Raw genomic sequence first — 14,725 nt, 5'->3', positions numbered from 1 at the left:
TGATGATAGAAGTTCTATGATACTTTACAAATATTACCTCCTTTTTTCCTCATAGCAACTCTGGCAGGTAGATGCTATTATAATATTACCTGCATTTCACTAAGAGAGACTGAGGTTAAGTAACTTGTCCTGAATTGCATAGCTAGTAAGTGTTTAAGTAAAACTCATGTCTTCCTGACTCCAGGTCTAGAACTCTCTCTGTTGTGTCTGCCTTAAAACTGAGAGATGTTATAAGGGTAGAAACATAAGACTTAGCAACAGATTGAATATGGCGAGTGATAGACAATAATCAGTTGAAAGTAGCAACTATGTTGTGAGCCTGTGTGATTAGAAAGTGGTGCTAATAAGGAAGTTTGGTTAAGGAGGAAAAATAAGTTATGTTGTAGAAATGTGGAGCTTGAGATGTTCAGCAGGCATTTGAGAACACAAGATTAGAAGTGGAAAGAGATCAGGGCTGGTTAAATAGATCTCTATAGAGATGATCATTGAATCCATGAGACAGTGACATCACTAAGTGAAATATGGTAGAGGGAGAAGAGAATAGGTCCAGGCCAGAGCAGAGGACAGCTATGGTTAGTGGGCATGTTCTATATGGAGATAGCAGGCAAATGAGGCTTAGAAGAAGAGATTAGAAAAGACCCTGAAGAGAGCAGAGTCACGAAAACCTAGAAAGGTAATCTTCATACTTTCCCAAAGGACCCAACACAATGGCTTGCAAATGATGGGAGTTCAGTAAATATTAGTTGAATTAAATGAATTTTATATCATCTTAAATGTTATGTGTTTACAGAAACATGCTAAAGGACAAGATCTGATAAAGAGAGTATGTGAACATCTCAATCTATTGGAAGAGGACTATTTTGGTCTAGCCATATGGGAGAATGCAACTTCCAAGGTAAAGGATGACTACAATATATGAAAATATCTAGAAGTTGTCTTTTTCACTTATTATTTAGTGTAAATATTTGTATGCTTGATTCCCAAAAGTCAAAGAAGGCATGATATTCTTAGAAATTATTTTTAAATTCTTTAATATCCCAGTCATTTTCTCTTTTCAGGGTTACTATTCTTTGCTATTATGAAAATACTGGTATGTATATCATAATTTAAAAGGGAAATGTCTACATAATTTTTCAACCATAACTTTTTTTTTGTGAAATCTTCCCTGATTTTCTTAACTGGAAGTGGCTTCTTTTTTATCTGATCTCATAGCACTTTAGATTTCTCTTAAACACTTGTAATTCAAAATTAGTATGAGATATTTATTTGGATGTGTCTTGTATCTTCTAGATTGTGTAAGTACCTTCAGATTGAGGATCATATCATCATTTGCCTTTGTATAACTCCAATAAATTACAGTGTGATGTTCCTTAATAAATAAATATTTGTAAAATGAATGAATTAAAAGTCCTGAATCAATGTCTGTATTAAAATCACATGTATTAAACATGAACACCATTTCCTGTCTCATGACCCACAAGATAGAGGACTAGACATTTTTACTAATCTCCATGGTCTCACAGACCTCTTCAGAATATGAATTATGTGCAAGAGATATAGCAATTTCAGCTTCTTGCATGGTCTAAGACACCAAGAATCCTAGTAAGGAGTTGCAGTTATGCTATCAGATAAAGCAGGCATTCACAATATATATTATGATGAAAGGAACTGTATATAACAACATATCACTATTAAACTTATGTATTTCAGATGTCTGTCTAAAGAAAGGAAGGAGACAAGCATTTATTAAGCACCAGTGCTTAATAAATGCCACATGCTGTGCTAAGTGTTTTATCTCTAAGAATTCATATCTCATTCATTTCCCACAATAGCCCTTTTCTGTTTTATGGTTGAAAGAACTGAGACAAACAGAGATTAAGTGACTTGCCCAAGGTAACATAGCTAGTAAGTGTTTAAGGCTGTCTGAATTTAGGTCATCCTGACTCCAGGCCAAGAACTATCTATTGCACTACCTAACTGCCTCCAGGCAGATGTATACAGTAATATGATAGTGGCAGGATATTTCAGTGTCCCTCTCAGTTTTAGATAAGAATAACAGAAATAAAACAATAATAGAAAGAATAACAAAAAGATAATCAAAAGGGAAAATAAAGAAAAGATATTTTTTAAAGATTCTTTTAGGAATATGAATGATTATAGAAATTTCTTTAGCATGCCATGTTATCTTTACAAAAATAAACCACACACTGAGGCAAAAAAATATATAAATAAATGTAAAATATCAGGAATGGACCATAGCATAATAATTGAGTAATTTGTATAGAGAGTACAAGTAAATGACAGGCCAAACGAAGATCTTAAACAATAAAGAATGAATCCTTAAGAGCAACATTAAGAATAAATGATTAAGGGGTGGCTAGGTGGCTCAGTGAATAGAGCACCGGCCCTGGAGTCAGGAGGACCTGAGTTCAAATCCAGCCTCAGACACTTGACACAATTACTAGCCTTGTGATTTTGGGCAAGTCACTTAACCCCAATTGCCCTCCAAAAAGCAAAAAAAAAAAAAGAATAAATGATTAATAATTATATGAAAGAGAGTGGTAATGGCAAGATAGTGGTACAAGAATTTTAAGAGTGCAGCAACAACAGTCATCAGAGGACAAATAATATCCTGAAATGTAGTAACAGAATAGGAAAATAAAGTATAATAAACTGAATATGCCATTTTGAAATTTTAAAAATGAGGGGATAGAGCCAAGATGGTGGAGTAAGAACAGGGACTTGCTTGAGCTCTCCCCCAAACCCCTCCAAATACCTGTAAAAAATGACTCTAAACAAATTCTACAGCTATAGGACCCACAAAATGACAGAGTGAAACAATTCTCCAGCTCAAGACAACCTGGAAGCCAACAGGAAGGATATTTCTCACTGGGCTGGGAGTGGAGCACAGTCTGATGTGGGCTACGCTGACATAGACAGGGCCAGAGCAGGCCTCAGGGGAATGAATCACTGGCAGCTTTGACAGTTTCCAGGGTTCTCAACCCACAAATGCCAAAGACAGCATAGAAAGTCAGTGGGAAAACTCTATGGGACCTGGTGAAAGAGGAATACAGTGTGGCTGGGAGGTGGCGGTAGCGATGGCAGCAGCAGGAGTAACAGCAGTAGCAGCTGTTGCTTTCAGTGCTCTGGGCCCACACATGGTGGGGGATTGAGCAGCTGATACAAAATCCATGAACCCTGGAACAGTACACTCACCCTCCCCCCCACCCCCCAATGGAAGCAGAGTTCTACCCTGACAGAGTTAGAAAGTCAGGTATTTGGCTGGGAAGATGAGCAAACAAGGTGTAAAAAAGTCAGACTATAGAATCTTACTTTGGTGACAAAGAAGATCAAAACATACAACTAGAAGAAGACAACAAAGTCAGAGCCCCTGCATCAAAAGCCTGTAAGAAAAATATAAGTTGGTCTCAGGCCATGGAACAACTCAAAAAGGATTTTGAAAATCAAGTAAGAAAGTAGAGGAAAAATTGGGAAGAGAAATGAGAGTGAAGCAAAAAATTTTAAAAATGAACTAGTAAATCTAATAAGCACAAAATATGAAATTTAGAAAATGAGAACAGGAAAGGGCAAATCTCCAGTGTTCAGGTAAGCAAGTTTTAGTCTATGGACCAAAAGAATAGAACCTTCAGGGAAGGGACTTTGGATCACCAGCAGCTATGATGTTTTTCAGAGTTATCAACCCATAGATGCCAAAGACAAAGTGAGAAGTCAGTGTAGACTTTGCGGGAATGGGGGGTTTGGGAGTGCAGTCCAGCCTTTACCCATTGGAGGGAGAAGTGGCCGAGACTCCGCAGCCGTGCAGCCGCTGCTGTGTGGTTGCTTCAAAGCTCCTGACCTGCAGATTGTAGGGGGACTAAGTGACCAGTCTGAGGGGTAATCACTCTTGCTTTAACCCACTTGGATCTGGATTACTGTCTAGGGTGGAGGTCCTGGGGTGCATGACCAGTTTGCCAGAGCATGTGGAGGCTTCAGAGAGGGCAGCCAACTAATACCTCCAGCAGCTGAGAAAACCCCAGCATTTGGAACAAAGCTCTTCTTTCTAGTAGCAGAGTTCTACTGTGGCAAAAAGCTCAAAAGTCAAGTAATTGAGTGGCAACACGAGGAAGCAAAGCAATCTGACTTTACAATCCTATTTTGGGTACAAAAGGATCAAAGCATGGAACAGGAGAAAGACAAATGAAGTCAGAACCCCTGCGGCAAAAGCTTCCAAGAAAAATATGAACTGGTTACAGGTCACAGAGGAGCTTAAGGATTTTGAAAATCAAATAAGAGAAGTGGAGGAAAAATTGGGAAGAAATATGAGCATGATGCAAGAAAATTATAAAAGGAGAGTCAACAACCTGACTGAAGAAAATAACACCTTAAAAACTTAGATTAACTCAAATGGCAAAAGAGGCTCAAAAAGGCAATGAGGAGAAGAATGCCTTGAAAAGTCGCATTTGCCAGATGGAAAAAGAATCTCAAAAGCTTACTGAAAATAATCATTCCTTCAGAATTAGACTGGAGCAAATGGAAGCTAGTGACTTTATGAGAAATCAAGATACTACTAAACAGATCCAAACAAATGAAAAAATAGATGGCAGTGTGAAATATCTCATTAGAAAAATCACTGACGTGGAAAATAGATCCAGGAGAGATAATTTAAAAATTATTGGACTACCTGAAAGCTATGATCAAAAAAAGAAATTATCCTTCAAGAAATTCTCAAGGAAAATTGCCCTGATGTTTTAGAACCAGAGGGCAAAGTAGAGGTTGAAAGTGTCCACTGATCACCTCCTGAAAAAGATCCCAAAAAGAAAACTCCAGGAATATTATAGCCAGGTTCTGGAATTCCCAGATCAAGGAGAGAATACTGCGGGCATCCAGGAAGAAACAATTTGAATATCATGGAAACACAATCGGGATAACACAGGATCTGGCAGCTTCTAAATTAAGGAATCAAAGGGCTTGGAATATGATATTCTGGAGGACAAAGGAGCTGGGATTAAAACCAAGAATCACTTACCCAGCAAAACTGAGTAATATGTTTCAGGGGAAAATATGGTTATTCAGTGGAATAGAGGATTTTCAAGCATTCATGATGAAAAAACCAGAGTTGAATAGAAAATTTGACATTCAATTACAAGAAGCAAGAGAAGCATGAGAAGGTAAACATGGAAAAGAAATCATAAGGAACTTATCAAAGTTGAATTATTTACATTCCTACATGGAAAAACGATAATTGTAACTTATGAAACTTTTCTCAGTGTGAGAATAGTTGAAGGGAATAGAAATGTATGTATGTATGTATATATATGTACATATATGTCTATATAGGAGGGTATATGAATACATATGTGAGTGTGTATATATATGTACATGTATACATAGACAGAGGGCACAGGACCAATTGAATAGGAAGGGATGATACTTAATAGGTGAAATTGAGAGGTGAGAGGAATATAATGACAGGAGATGGGGAGAGACAGAATGGGGTAAATTATCTCATATAGAAGAGGCAAGGGAAAACTGTTAAAATGGAGGGGAAGAACAGGAAGGCAAAAGAGAATAAGTCAACCTTACTCTCACTGAATTTGACTTAGGGAGGGAATGACATACACACTAAATAGGGTATCTCACTCTATAGGAGAGTAGGGGGGAAGGGGAAAGGGGTATGATGGAAGGGAGGGAAATTGGAAGCACACACTTTTGAAAAGGGACAGGATCAAAGTAGGGAATAGAACAAGTGGGGGGTGGGATAGGATGGAGTGAAACTTAGTCTTTCACAGTATATCCACTATGGAAATATTTTGCATAGTTACACATGTACAACATATATATATATTTTTTTATTTGCTTATCTTTTATATATATTATTTATTTGCTTAATTTGTTTATTATTATATATTTATATATATATATATACATATTTATATATAAATGCTTATCTTCCCGTTAAGGGTGGGTGACAATGGAGGAAGGGAAAGAATCTAGAATTCAAAGTTTTAAAATCTGCTTAAAAAAAAAAAATATATATATATATATATATATAATTATTATTTTACATGCAACTGGGAAATAAGATGTACAGGCACTGGGGCATAGTGATCCACTGCGCCCTTTTGGAGGGGGAATGGGAGAGGATATAGGAGAGAGCAGATTGGGGGAGGGGGTATTCAGTGGGATCGCTGTTTTGGGGTGGTGGGTAAGGGAAAGATGGGTAGAAAATTTGTAACTCAAATTCTTGTGGAAATGAATGATGTAAACTAAAAATAAACATAAAATTTAACTATTAAAAAATAAGTGATTGTTGACTGATTAAACAAAAAAGAATAGTATTAAAAAAAAAGAATAGAACCTTCAAATTTTATGCATTTAGTCTGTGTTTATATTATTAGGATCTTCCTTTTTTACCTTCTGGGAAGCCCTTCCCAGCAGTGGTATGCTATCTTTGAAAATTCATAAAAAGAAAAAAAAAAGAAAATTCATACATATTGTCCAGGCAAATTGAACAAATATTTCCCCTCCAGAAATATATACATAAAGTAATATATAAAAATAGCAAAACATCCAGCTTCCTGTGAGGCAAAGTCATGGTTGTTTTGATAGGATGTCAATTCTGATAACAACAAAAAGGAAAACCGTAACCTCTTTTTAGAAACAAAGTAACGCATTCTTTCTTTTCCCATTTATCCAATTGGTCCATTATCAAAACTACCTCATTCCCATCTTATATCCATGATTTAATTTACTTATGTCTGGTCACAATGAAAATTTCAGAGGCTTATTTGATTCTTCTCTCTTTCTCTCCCTGCCCTTCATTTCCAATCTGTTGCCAAGTCCTTTTGATTTTACCTATGTAGCATCTCTCACATCTGTCCTTGTGTATTTTTTCACCCATATTAATACCACCTTAGGTCAGGTCCTCTGAATTTGTATTATTAAAATAGCCTATGGCTGCTTTCCATTGTCCAGTCTTTTGATTCTTCAATCCATCATCCTCCACTCTACTGCCTAAGTAATGTTCCTAAGGCACAGGTCTGACCATATCGCCCCATTGCTCAGTAGCTATCCGTGGCTCCTCTGTGGCTCTTGCATAAAATAGAAATTCTTTGGTCTGATACTTAAGGCCTTTTATCATCTGGCTCCAACCAAATGTTTATCCTGATTTTGCATTACTTCCCTTCAAGCATTCTGTTTCAGCCAAGCTAGGCTAGAAACTGTGCCTGAACTCCCTTTACCATTTTCTACCTCTGTGCATTCACCTACCCTTTGTCTATATGGTACTTGCTCTTCATCTCTTCTTTTCTGTATCCTTTTGTACCTTTGAGGCATAGCTTGGTTGTTATATCCTCTGTGAAATTGTTGGGGGGTTTTTATTCCTTGTAGATGAAACTATTATTCTGTCCCTATTCATATTTTCCCAGAGTACTTTGTATTTCTCCTTTGTAACCATTTTCTCTAACTCTTGTTATGTTTACTTATGGACGTGTTGTCACACACCCCCTAGAAGAACATCAGCTCCTTGGGGGCAAGCAGAATACTATTTTAAATATTTAGCACCTAGCTAGACATTATTGTTATGAATCTAGCAGGTGCTTGATGAATGTTGAATTGAATGTTTCCTTATTTTAAAGCAACCATTTTTATGGTTACTTTGGGCATTTGGGTGTTACTTAGGTCAGATCTTCCTTTGGTGGTGACTTATAAATAAAACAATTAAAGCTTGAGACATCACTGCATCTTGCACTTGATGACATTATTCAGCATGTATTTATTAGGTACCAGCTGTGTGCCAGGCTCTGTACAAGGCATCGAGGATAGAAATACAAAAATAAGGCATTCTATCAGCAAGAGAACATATACATATTAGTACAGGAAGATAAAATAGAGGAGAGACATGACCACCCCCTCTTTTTAAATTTTGTGATATTTTCCTTTCTCAAGTCTTGTAGCAGCTCCCATTCCTCTCTTTGTTTTTTGTTGTTTTCCAGAGGATCTGGAGAGTGACCTAGCAAATCTCTCTAGCAGCTCTTTTAGCACTCTGAGCCTGTTTCATCTGGATTAAAGTGCTCTCAAAACCACACCTTGCTTGGATTTAAATTCTCTGGTAGCCCTTTTAATTCTGTTCTTCTCTTGTCAGAATAGATTGTTTTCCCTTCATATATGTGCTTTCTTTGCCTTAGCCTTGTCTCCTGTGCATAGTACTTTCTCTCTTCCACCTGCCTGTTTTCTGAAACTCTTTATATATGGAAAATTCGATGCCAAGAATCTTCCCTGTGTAGAAGTTTCCAGATTCCTAGCTAATTAGTGTCTTCTTATTATCAAAGGTAGGAAAACCAATCAGATTTGTCTAAGCAGGACTCTGCCCCTTCCTATAATTCACCTAACCCACCTTGGCTTCCTTAAAATGTTTTAAGCTTGGAGCAAAAATGAATCCAGGAGTCCTATCCAACAAAGTGGCCAAAGCTTGGTATAATGAATGTGCCAAGTTCTAGGAGCAGCCTTTCATAAGGTAATCAGTGACTCCCTTCTGTCATCGTGGCCTGCCTGAGATTTCCTTCCCTGTCCTCTCCCATCCCACTATGAAGGTATTGGTTGCAGAGACACCCTAGGTAACAGGTTACCTTACTTTGGTTTTGCCAGAGATGAAAGGGTTAAGTCCTCCTGGGCGTGGTATCTGTTTCAGGAGCAAGGTGGCTGGCTAAGAAATGGCCCTAGTCTTTGGTACATGGAAGACTCAGTTCTTGGTGTTTTTTGTGTTTACTTCCTGCCTAAAAACTGCATGTGTGTGTTCTATTTGTAACATTCATTGGAGACTTCTTTACTGGGTGAAAAGTTAATTGCATTGTATTTTCCTCAAATTATAATTGGCACACTTACTTTCTTTTTCCTCTTTTTACATAATAATAGAGCAGAAGTCTCTATCACTCTGGCTAGATGGCAGGGAAAAAATCAGTAGCTGACTTCTGTAGTCAGCTTCTATAGTCCCCATGAAAGATTTATTGTTACTTTGAACCAAAATTATTGGAGTTAAACAGCTGCTTGCTTAGCTTTTATTCCTACTTGGAATTATCTGCTCATGATTGAAGCAAGTATTTTCCTTGGGGGGAAAAGCCATTTTGTGGATTCTCCCTCCTACAACACCCGCCCCCTTCCTGGTCCCCCATCACCCTTGAAAAGAAAAATCCAAACATAAATAGTATCAACAACAAAAAAATAAAAATAAAATACCGAAGTAGGCCTAAAGTCCCCTTCTCCTTTACTAAATTATTAAGTATTTTAGAGTTTACAAGGTGCTTCCTATGTACCTTATTTTATTTGTGTAGTAGCAGGGTATAGTGAAAGAATAGTCAGAGGAGGTGAGTTCGATTCCTATTTCTGCTACTTACTACTAGTTTTACCATGGGCAAACAGTTTAATCTCTCTCAGCCTCATTTTCCTCATTTTATAAAAGAAATTTTGGACTAGATTGTTGGATCCTAGCTTTAGGGCAAGTGTTGTCTTAATTTCTCTGATCCTCATTTTCCTCTTTAGCAAGATGAAGATTGCTAGTCATAGGATTCTAGGAGTAACCCCAAAGGTCCTTCACAAGCCCTCTGCCCCATTTGCTTCCTGTTAATAATCAGTCAGATTTAATTAGTTTTTAGCCAAAGTATTAAGATGGTATAACAAAATAGTAGTTACAAAAACATGTATCTCCCAAGTCTGCGACCTGTTCTCCCACAGACGCACATAACACAAATATAGTGAGTTGTGTGTGTTGAATATCTGGGGCTAAGGATTACTTACAGCTCCTAGTACTGGAAGTCAGTCTCTCCCTTTGTGGCATCCTTGTGAAGTTCCTCTTAGGTGTAGCTCTCTACCCCACTTAGAAGGTTGGTGGTTTTTGTAGAGTCCACATCTCTCCACAATCACAGGTCACACTCCGTGAAGCTGCCCTTCTAGTGACTACTGATCTCACCCAAAGTCTGTTACTGAAGTATTCTCTCAGATGAGATGTCAGGGTGACAAGGAAGGGGGAGGTGGGTAGAGAAAGGAATCACTGACGTGCCTACTAGTTTTATATATAGTCCCAGGAAGATATTTACTATTTGAGCTATTCATAGATGTTTCCTGGTGTAGTATCATTTGCCTTCATCCATTGCTTTAAGCATTATAATTCTCTCACGTTAATTAAGGACTTATTCACACCTATATCATACTTTGATTCAGTCAAGGTATCTGTGCCTTCTGTGATTACATTAATTGGACTGGGAGTGAAACCCCACTTTTATATTGACTTGTTTGTACTCTCGAGAAGTAGAAAGAATTAACTCACCCCACTGTAATTTATTCCTGAATTATGGGGAAGCAGTTATTTCAGATTGATCCTGGGTAAGGGTGATGCTCTTCTTTTCTCTAGGTTTGATGTGAGAACTCTGGTCAAAAGTATTGAGTGTTTCCACATAACTGACTTTCTACTTTCTATTGTTTTCTGTGACACATTTGTAGAATTCTGTATGAATTGTTTTTATTCTTTTCTTTTACAGACTTGGCTGGATTCTGCCAAAGAAATAAAAAAGCAGGTTCATGGTAAGTCGGAATCATTATCTATCTCGGTGGTATTTCTTAAATCTTTTTGGTAGGTCACATTTTCTCCAGTCATGACTAACTTTAGAATACCTAATGTGATATTTTTAGGATGAGGCAAGGCCATCAAAGTAGGCAGTTCCTTAACAGTGGGTAAGATGAGTGGGAAGCTACAGCAAAGTAACAGAGATGGATCATTGTAAATATCGAGATAGGCCAGATCTGCCCAGACATGGTGTTTTCACTAAATATGTTTCTAGGTCTGAAGAAGGAAATGAATAGCAATATTTTTAGCCTAAGTTCCTTAATGCAATGAAGAGTCAGGGACCCACAGAAATGTTTTCTGACATATGAGTCATCTGTACATTACATTTTGGATCAGGTGATTTTAGAAGAAGCTTCTGAGAAATGCAAAGAATTGTTGATTGCATTATGAAAAGAGTGATAGATTTGAAATTATAGGATTTGGATTTGAATTCTGGGTTTATCACATGGCATTAAGAAAATCACTTAACTATTCTAGGCCTCTGCTTCCTTATCTGTAAGATGAGGTTGTTTTAGACTAGATAATTTCTAAGGTTCCTTGCAGTTCTAAATCTAATCTCACAAATAGTAAGTTTTGTATCAATTTCCTGAGATTAATTTACCTATTTTTTAAAAAGTATTTTACATTTTGTCTGTTTTTCAGTTGCTTTTGTGATTTTTTTAAAAGTAGGCAAAACACTCCTTTGGGCTAGCATCTCTAAATACCTGATCTTCATTTAAAACCTTGTTATTCAAGCCTAAATGCAAGTCACTCGGTCATTTTGACTTTCCTTACATACAGTGGAAAAACACTTCCAGTCCTTTTCAATTAAAGGATAAATTTATGTCAGTATTATTCAGTAGAGCTCATTAAGAAAGGAAAGTTTAGGGGCGGCCAGGTAGCACAGCGAGTAAGAGCACAAGCTCCAGTGTCGGGATGACCTGGGGATCAAATCCGGGCTCAGATACTTAGCACCACAACCAGAAATAACTGGCCCTGTAACCTTGAGCAAGTTACTTAACCCTGATTGCTTTTATTAAAAAAAAAAAAAAGAAAGGAAAGTTTAAATATTTTGCAGTGATTACAGGAATAACTAGCATGAGTGTCTACTTGGCTATTAAGAGTTCCCTTGCTAAGAAAATCATCTAAAGTATTTGTTTTTTTTTTCTTTAAAAAAACAAACAAATCCTTGACTCTAGCACTTAAACTCATAAAAACCTACTGAGAAAACAAATTAGAAATATATCATTAAGCCAAAACAAAGGATGAGATTTGGTTGTTCCAAAGGTGGGAATTTTAAGGTTATAATTTTTAGCATTTTTAAAAATGCCCTTTTTTTCTTTTAAAATTTTTTTCAGTTTTCCATTTCCCAATTCTCTCCCTCCTACTCCTTTCCTCTCTGTCCAGAAGCCAAGAAATATACTTATTATACATATGAAGCCATGGAAAGCATTTCCTCATTAGTCACGTTGCCCCTAAAAAAAGCAAGAAAAATAAAGGAAAAATATGTGCTTCAGTCTGCACTCTGAGTTCATCAGTTTTCTATCTGGAGGTGTGGATAGTATTTTTTATCAAGAGTCCTTTGGAACTATGGTTGGTCATTGTGTTGATCAGAGTAGCTAAGCCTTTTGCAGTTTATTGTAATATTGCTGTTACTTTGAACATTGTTCTTCTGGTTCTGCCAATTTCACTTTGTGTCAGTTCATATAAATCTCAGGTGTTTCTGAAACCATCCCCTTCATCTTTTTTTTTTTTTTAAGCAATTGGGGTTAAGCAACTTGCTCAAGGTTATACGGCCAGGTGTTTCTGGGTGGGTGCTAAGTGTCTGAGCCCAGATTCAATCCCAGGTTATCGTGACTCTGGGGCCAGTGCTCTTACTCACTGTGCTACCTGGCCACCCCCCCCCCTTCATCTTTTTAAATTAAATTTTATTTTTAATTTAATTTGTGGAATAAAACAAGCATTTTCTTAACAGTACAATAAAAAAGATGATTGCACATGAAACTACAAATCTACTATGCACAACTTGCCATTTCTTTCAAATATACAAAAAAATTATTATGTAAATTTCTTTTTTTCCCCCTTCTCCAACATAGAGATGGCTACCATTAGATACAAATAAGTATATATATTTAAAATTATTCAATACATACTTATATTTATCAGTTCTTTCTCTGGGTGTAGTGTCTTTCTTCATATGTCCTTTATAATTAATTTGGGTATTCATAATAATATTTATTTGTAATAATATTGGCAATAAATAACTTATTCATTCAAAGTCATTCTTAAAATAATATTGCTATTAGTGTATACAGTGTTCTCTTGGTTCTACTCACTTCATTCTTTATTATTTCATGCAAGTCTTTCCATGTTTTTCTAAAATCATTGAGCTCATCATTTTTTATAGCACAGTAGTATTCCATCACAATCATATACCATAGCTTGTTCAACCATTCCCCCATTGATAGTCATCCCTGCAGTTTCCAGTTCTTTGCCATTACAAAGAGAGCTGTTGAATTAGCAATTGATGGGATGACCATCAATGGAGGAATGGCTGAACAAGTTATGATATGTGATTATTATGGAATACTATTATACTATAAGAAATTATGAACAGGATGTTCTCAGAAAAACCCGGAAAGACTTGCATGAGCTGATGCAAAGTGAAATGTACTGTGTACAAAGTAACAGCAATATTGTAAGATGATCAGCTATGAATGGCTATTCTCAGCAATACAATGATCCAAGACAACTCTGAGAGACTTATGATGAAAAATGCTATCCATTCCCAGAGAAATAACTGATGGTGTCTGAATATAGATTGAAGCATGCTTTAAAAAAAAAACCAACTTTTTTTTTTCTTGAGCTTTTTTTGGGGGTCTATGTTTTCTTTTGCAACATGACTATTATGCATATGTTCATGACTACACATGTATTACCTATTTCAAACTGCTTGGCTTCTCAATGGAGGGGGGGATAGGAAAGAAAGGAGAGAATTTGGAAGTCAGAGTTTTAAAAATGAATGTTAAAATTGTTTTTACTTGGAACTGGGGGAGGGAAATATTTTAAAAATAAAAATGATGTAAAAAGACAAAGAGAGCTGCTAAATAAATAAATAAACATTTAGAAGATATAAGTTCTTTTCCTTTTTCCCTAATTATCTTTGGAAATAGATCAAGAAGTGGTGTTGCTAGGTCAAAAGGTGTAGTTTAATAACTCTTTGGGCATAATCCAAATTGTTCTCCAAAATGGTTAGATCAGTTGACAATTCTACCATCAATGAATTAGTGTCCCAGTTTTTCCACATCCCCTTCAGCATTTGTCACTTTCCCCCTCTATCATTTTAGCCGGTCTGATGGTTATAAAATGATAGCCCAAGGTAGTTTTAATCATCATTTCTTACAGCACAATAGTATTTTATCACATTTATATTCTATAACTTATTCCACTATTCCTCCAAAAAGCTGCTATTTTAAACTTTTCCATTATAAGGCAATAGAAATGGGTTATCTTTATTGGGCTCTGGCTTTGATTTGTTTTCAGACATCTTCTTTACTGTATTGTCTCATGTTAAGTTAAACGTTGAAGGAGAGTGTTGATTTTCAGTTTCCTCAGGGCCTTACATTAGCTGTCCAGAGTGTTTAAATGGAATAATTGTTGGAGCATCTGAACTGTCTCAAAATATAATCTTTTTAAAAATTTCTACTATTAGTAAATGTTATTGTTAAGATTAATCAGTGTTAAAGTTGAAATAAAATACTATGGAAGCATACCCACAGAACATAGATAAAAACAAGCTATTAATGCCTGTAAGTCACCTTACCCCATACTTCACTGAGAAAATAGAGACCATTCCCCTGCCCATGGGCTCTTTCTTCTCTCCTAAATTGAATCTCAGAATCCCTTGACATCATCCCCTTTTCTATCCTTTACTTCAGTCTTTAAGAAGAGTTTTTCATTAACTTCACCAAGACCAAGCCCTCTATTTGTATGCTTGATTCCTTTTCCTTCTTGCTTCCCTGGCAGTTTATTTCTATAATCATCCTTCCACCACTCCTGCCAATATTCCACTTCTCCATATTATGGAGAATGTATATATATAATATGAGATAATAGATATAATATGTA

General features: G+C 36.4%; 1 protein-coding gene across 18 annotated transcripts in view; it reads left to right on the top strand.

Moving 5' to 3' along the window:
• Positions 1-14,725, top strand: part of EPB41 (erythrocyte membrane protein band 4.1) — a 191,324-nt gene that overhangs the window by 85,908 nt on the left and 90,691 nt on the right. For all 18 annotated transcript variants that reach the window (XM_069079302.1, XM_069079308.1, XM_069079305.1 and 15 more), the window contains 2 exons: positions 791-895; positions 10,533-10,575. In XM_069079302.1, coding sequence (XP_068935403.1) covers positions 791-895; positions 10,533-10,575 — 148 coding nt within the window. The remainder of the gene's footprint in view (positions 1-790; positions 896-10,532; positions 10,576-14,725) is intronic.

The sequence above is a fragment of the Petaurus breviceps genome, unplaced genomic scaffold (assembly GCF_028583685.1).
Source record: "Petaurus breviceps papuanus isolate PSGF00001 unplaced genomic scaffold, PetGlider_PUasm1.0 91041, whole genome shotgun sequence".
Lineage (NCBI taxonomy): Eukaryota > Metazoa > Chordata > Mammalia > Diprotodontia > Petauridae > Petaurus > Petaurus breviceps.
Note: the sequence above shows the minus strand (reverse complement) of the source record. Positions and strands in the feature narration are given on the sequence as shown.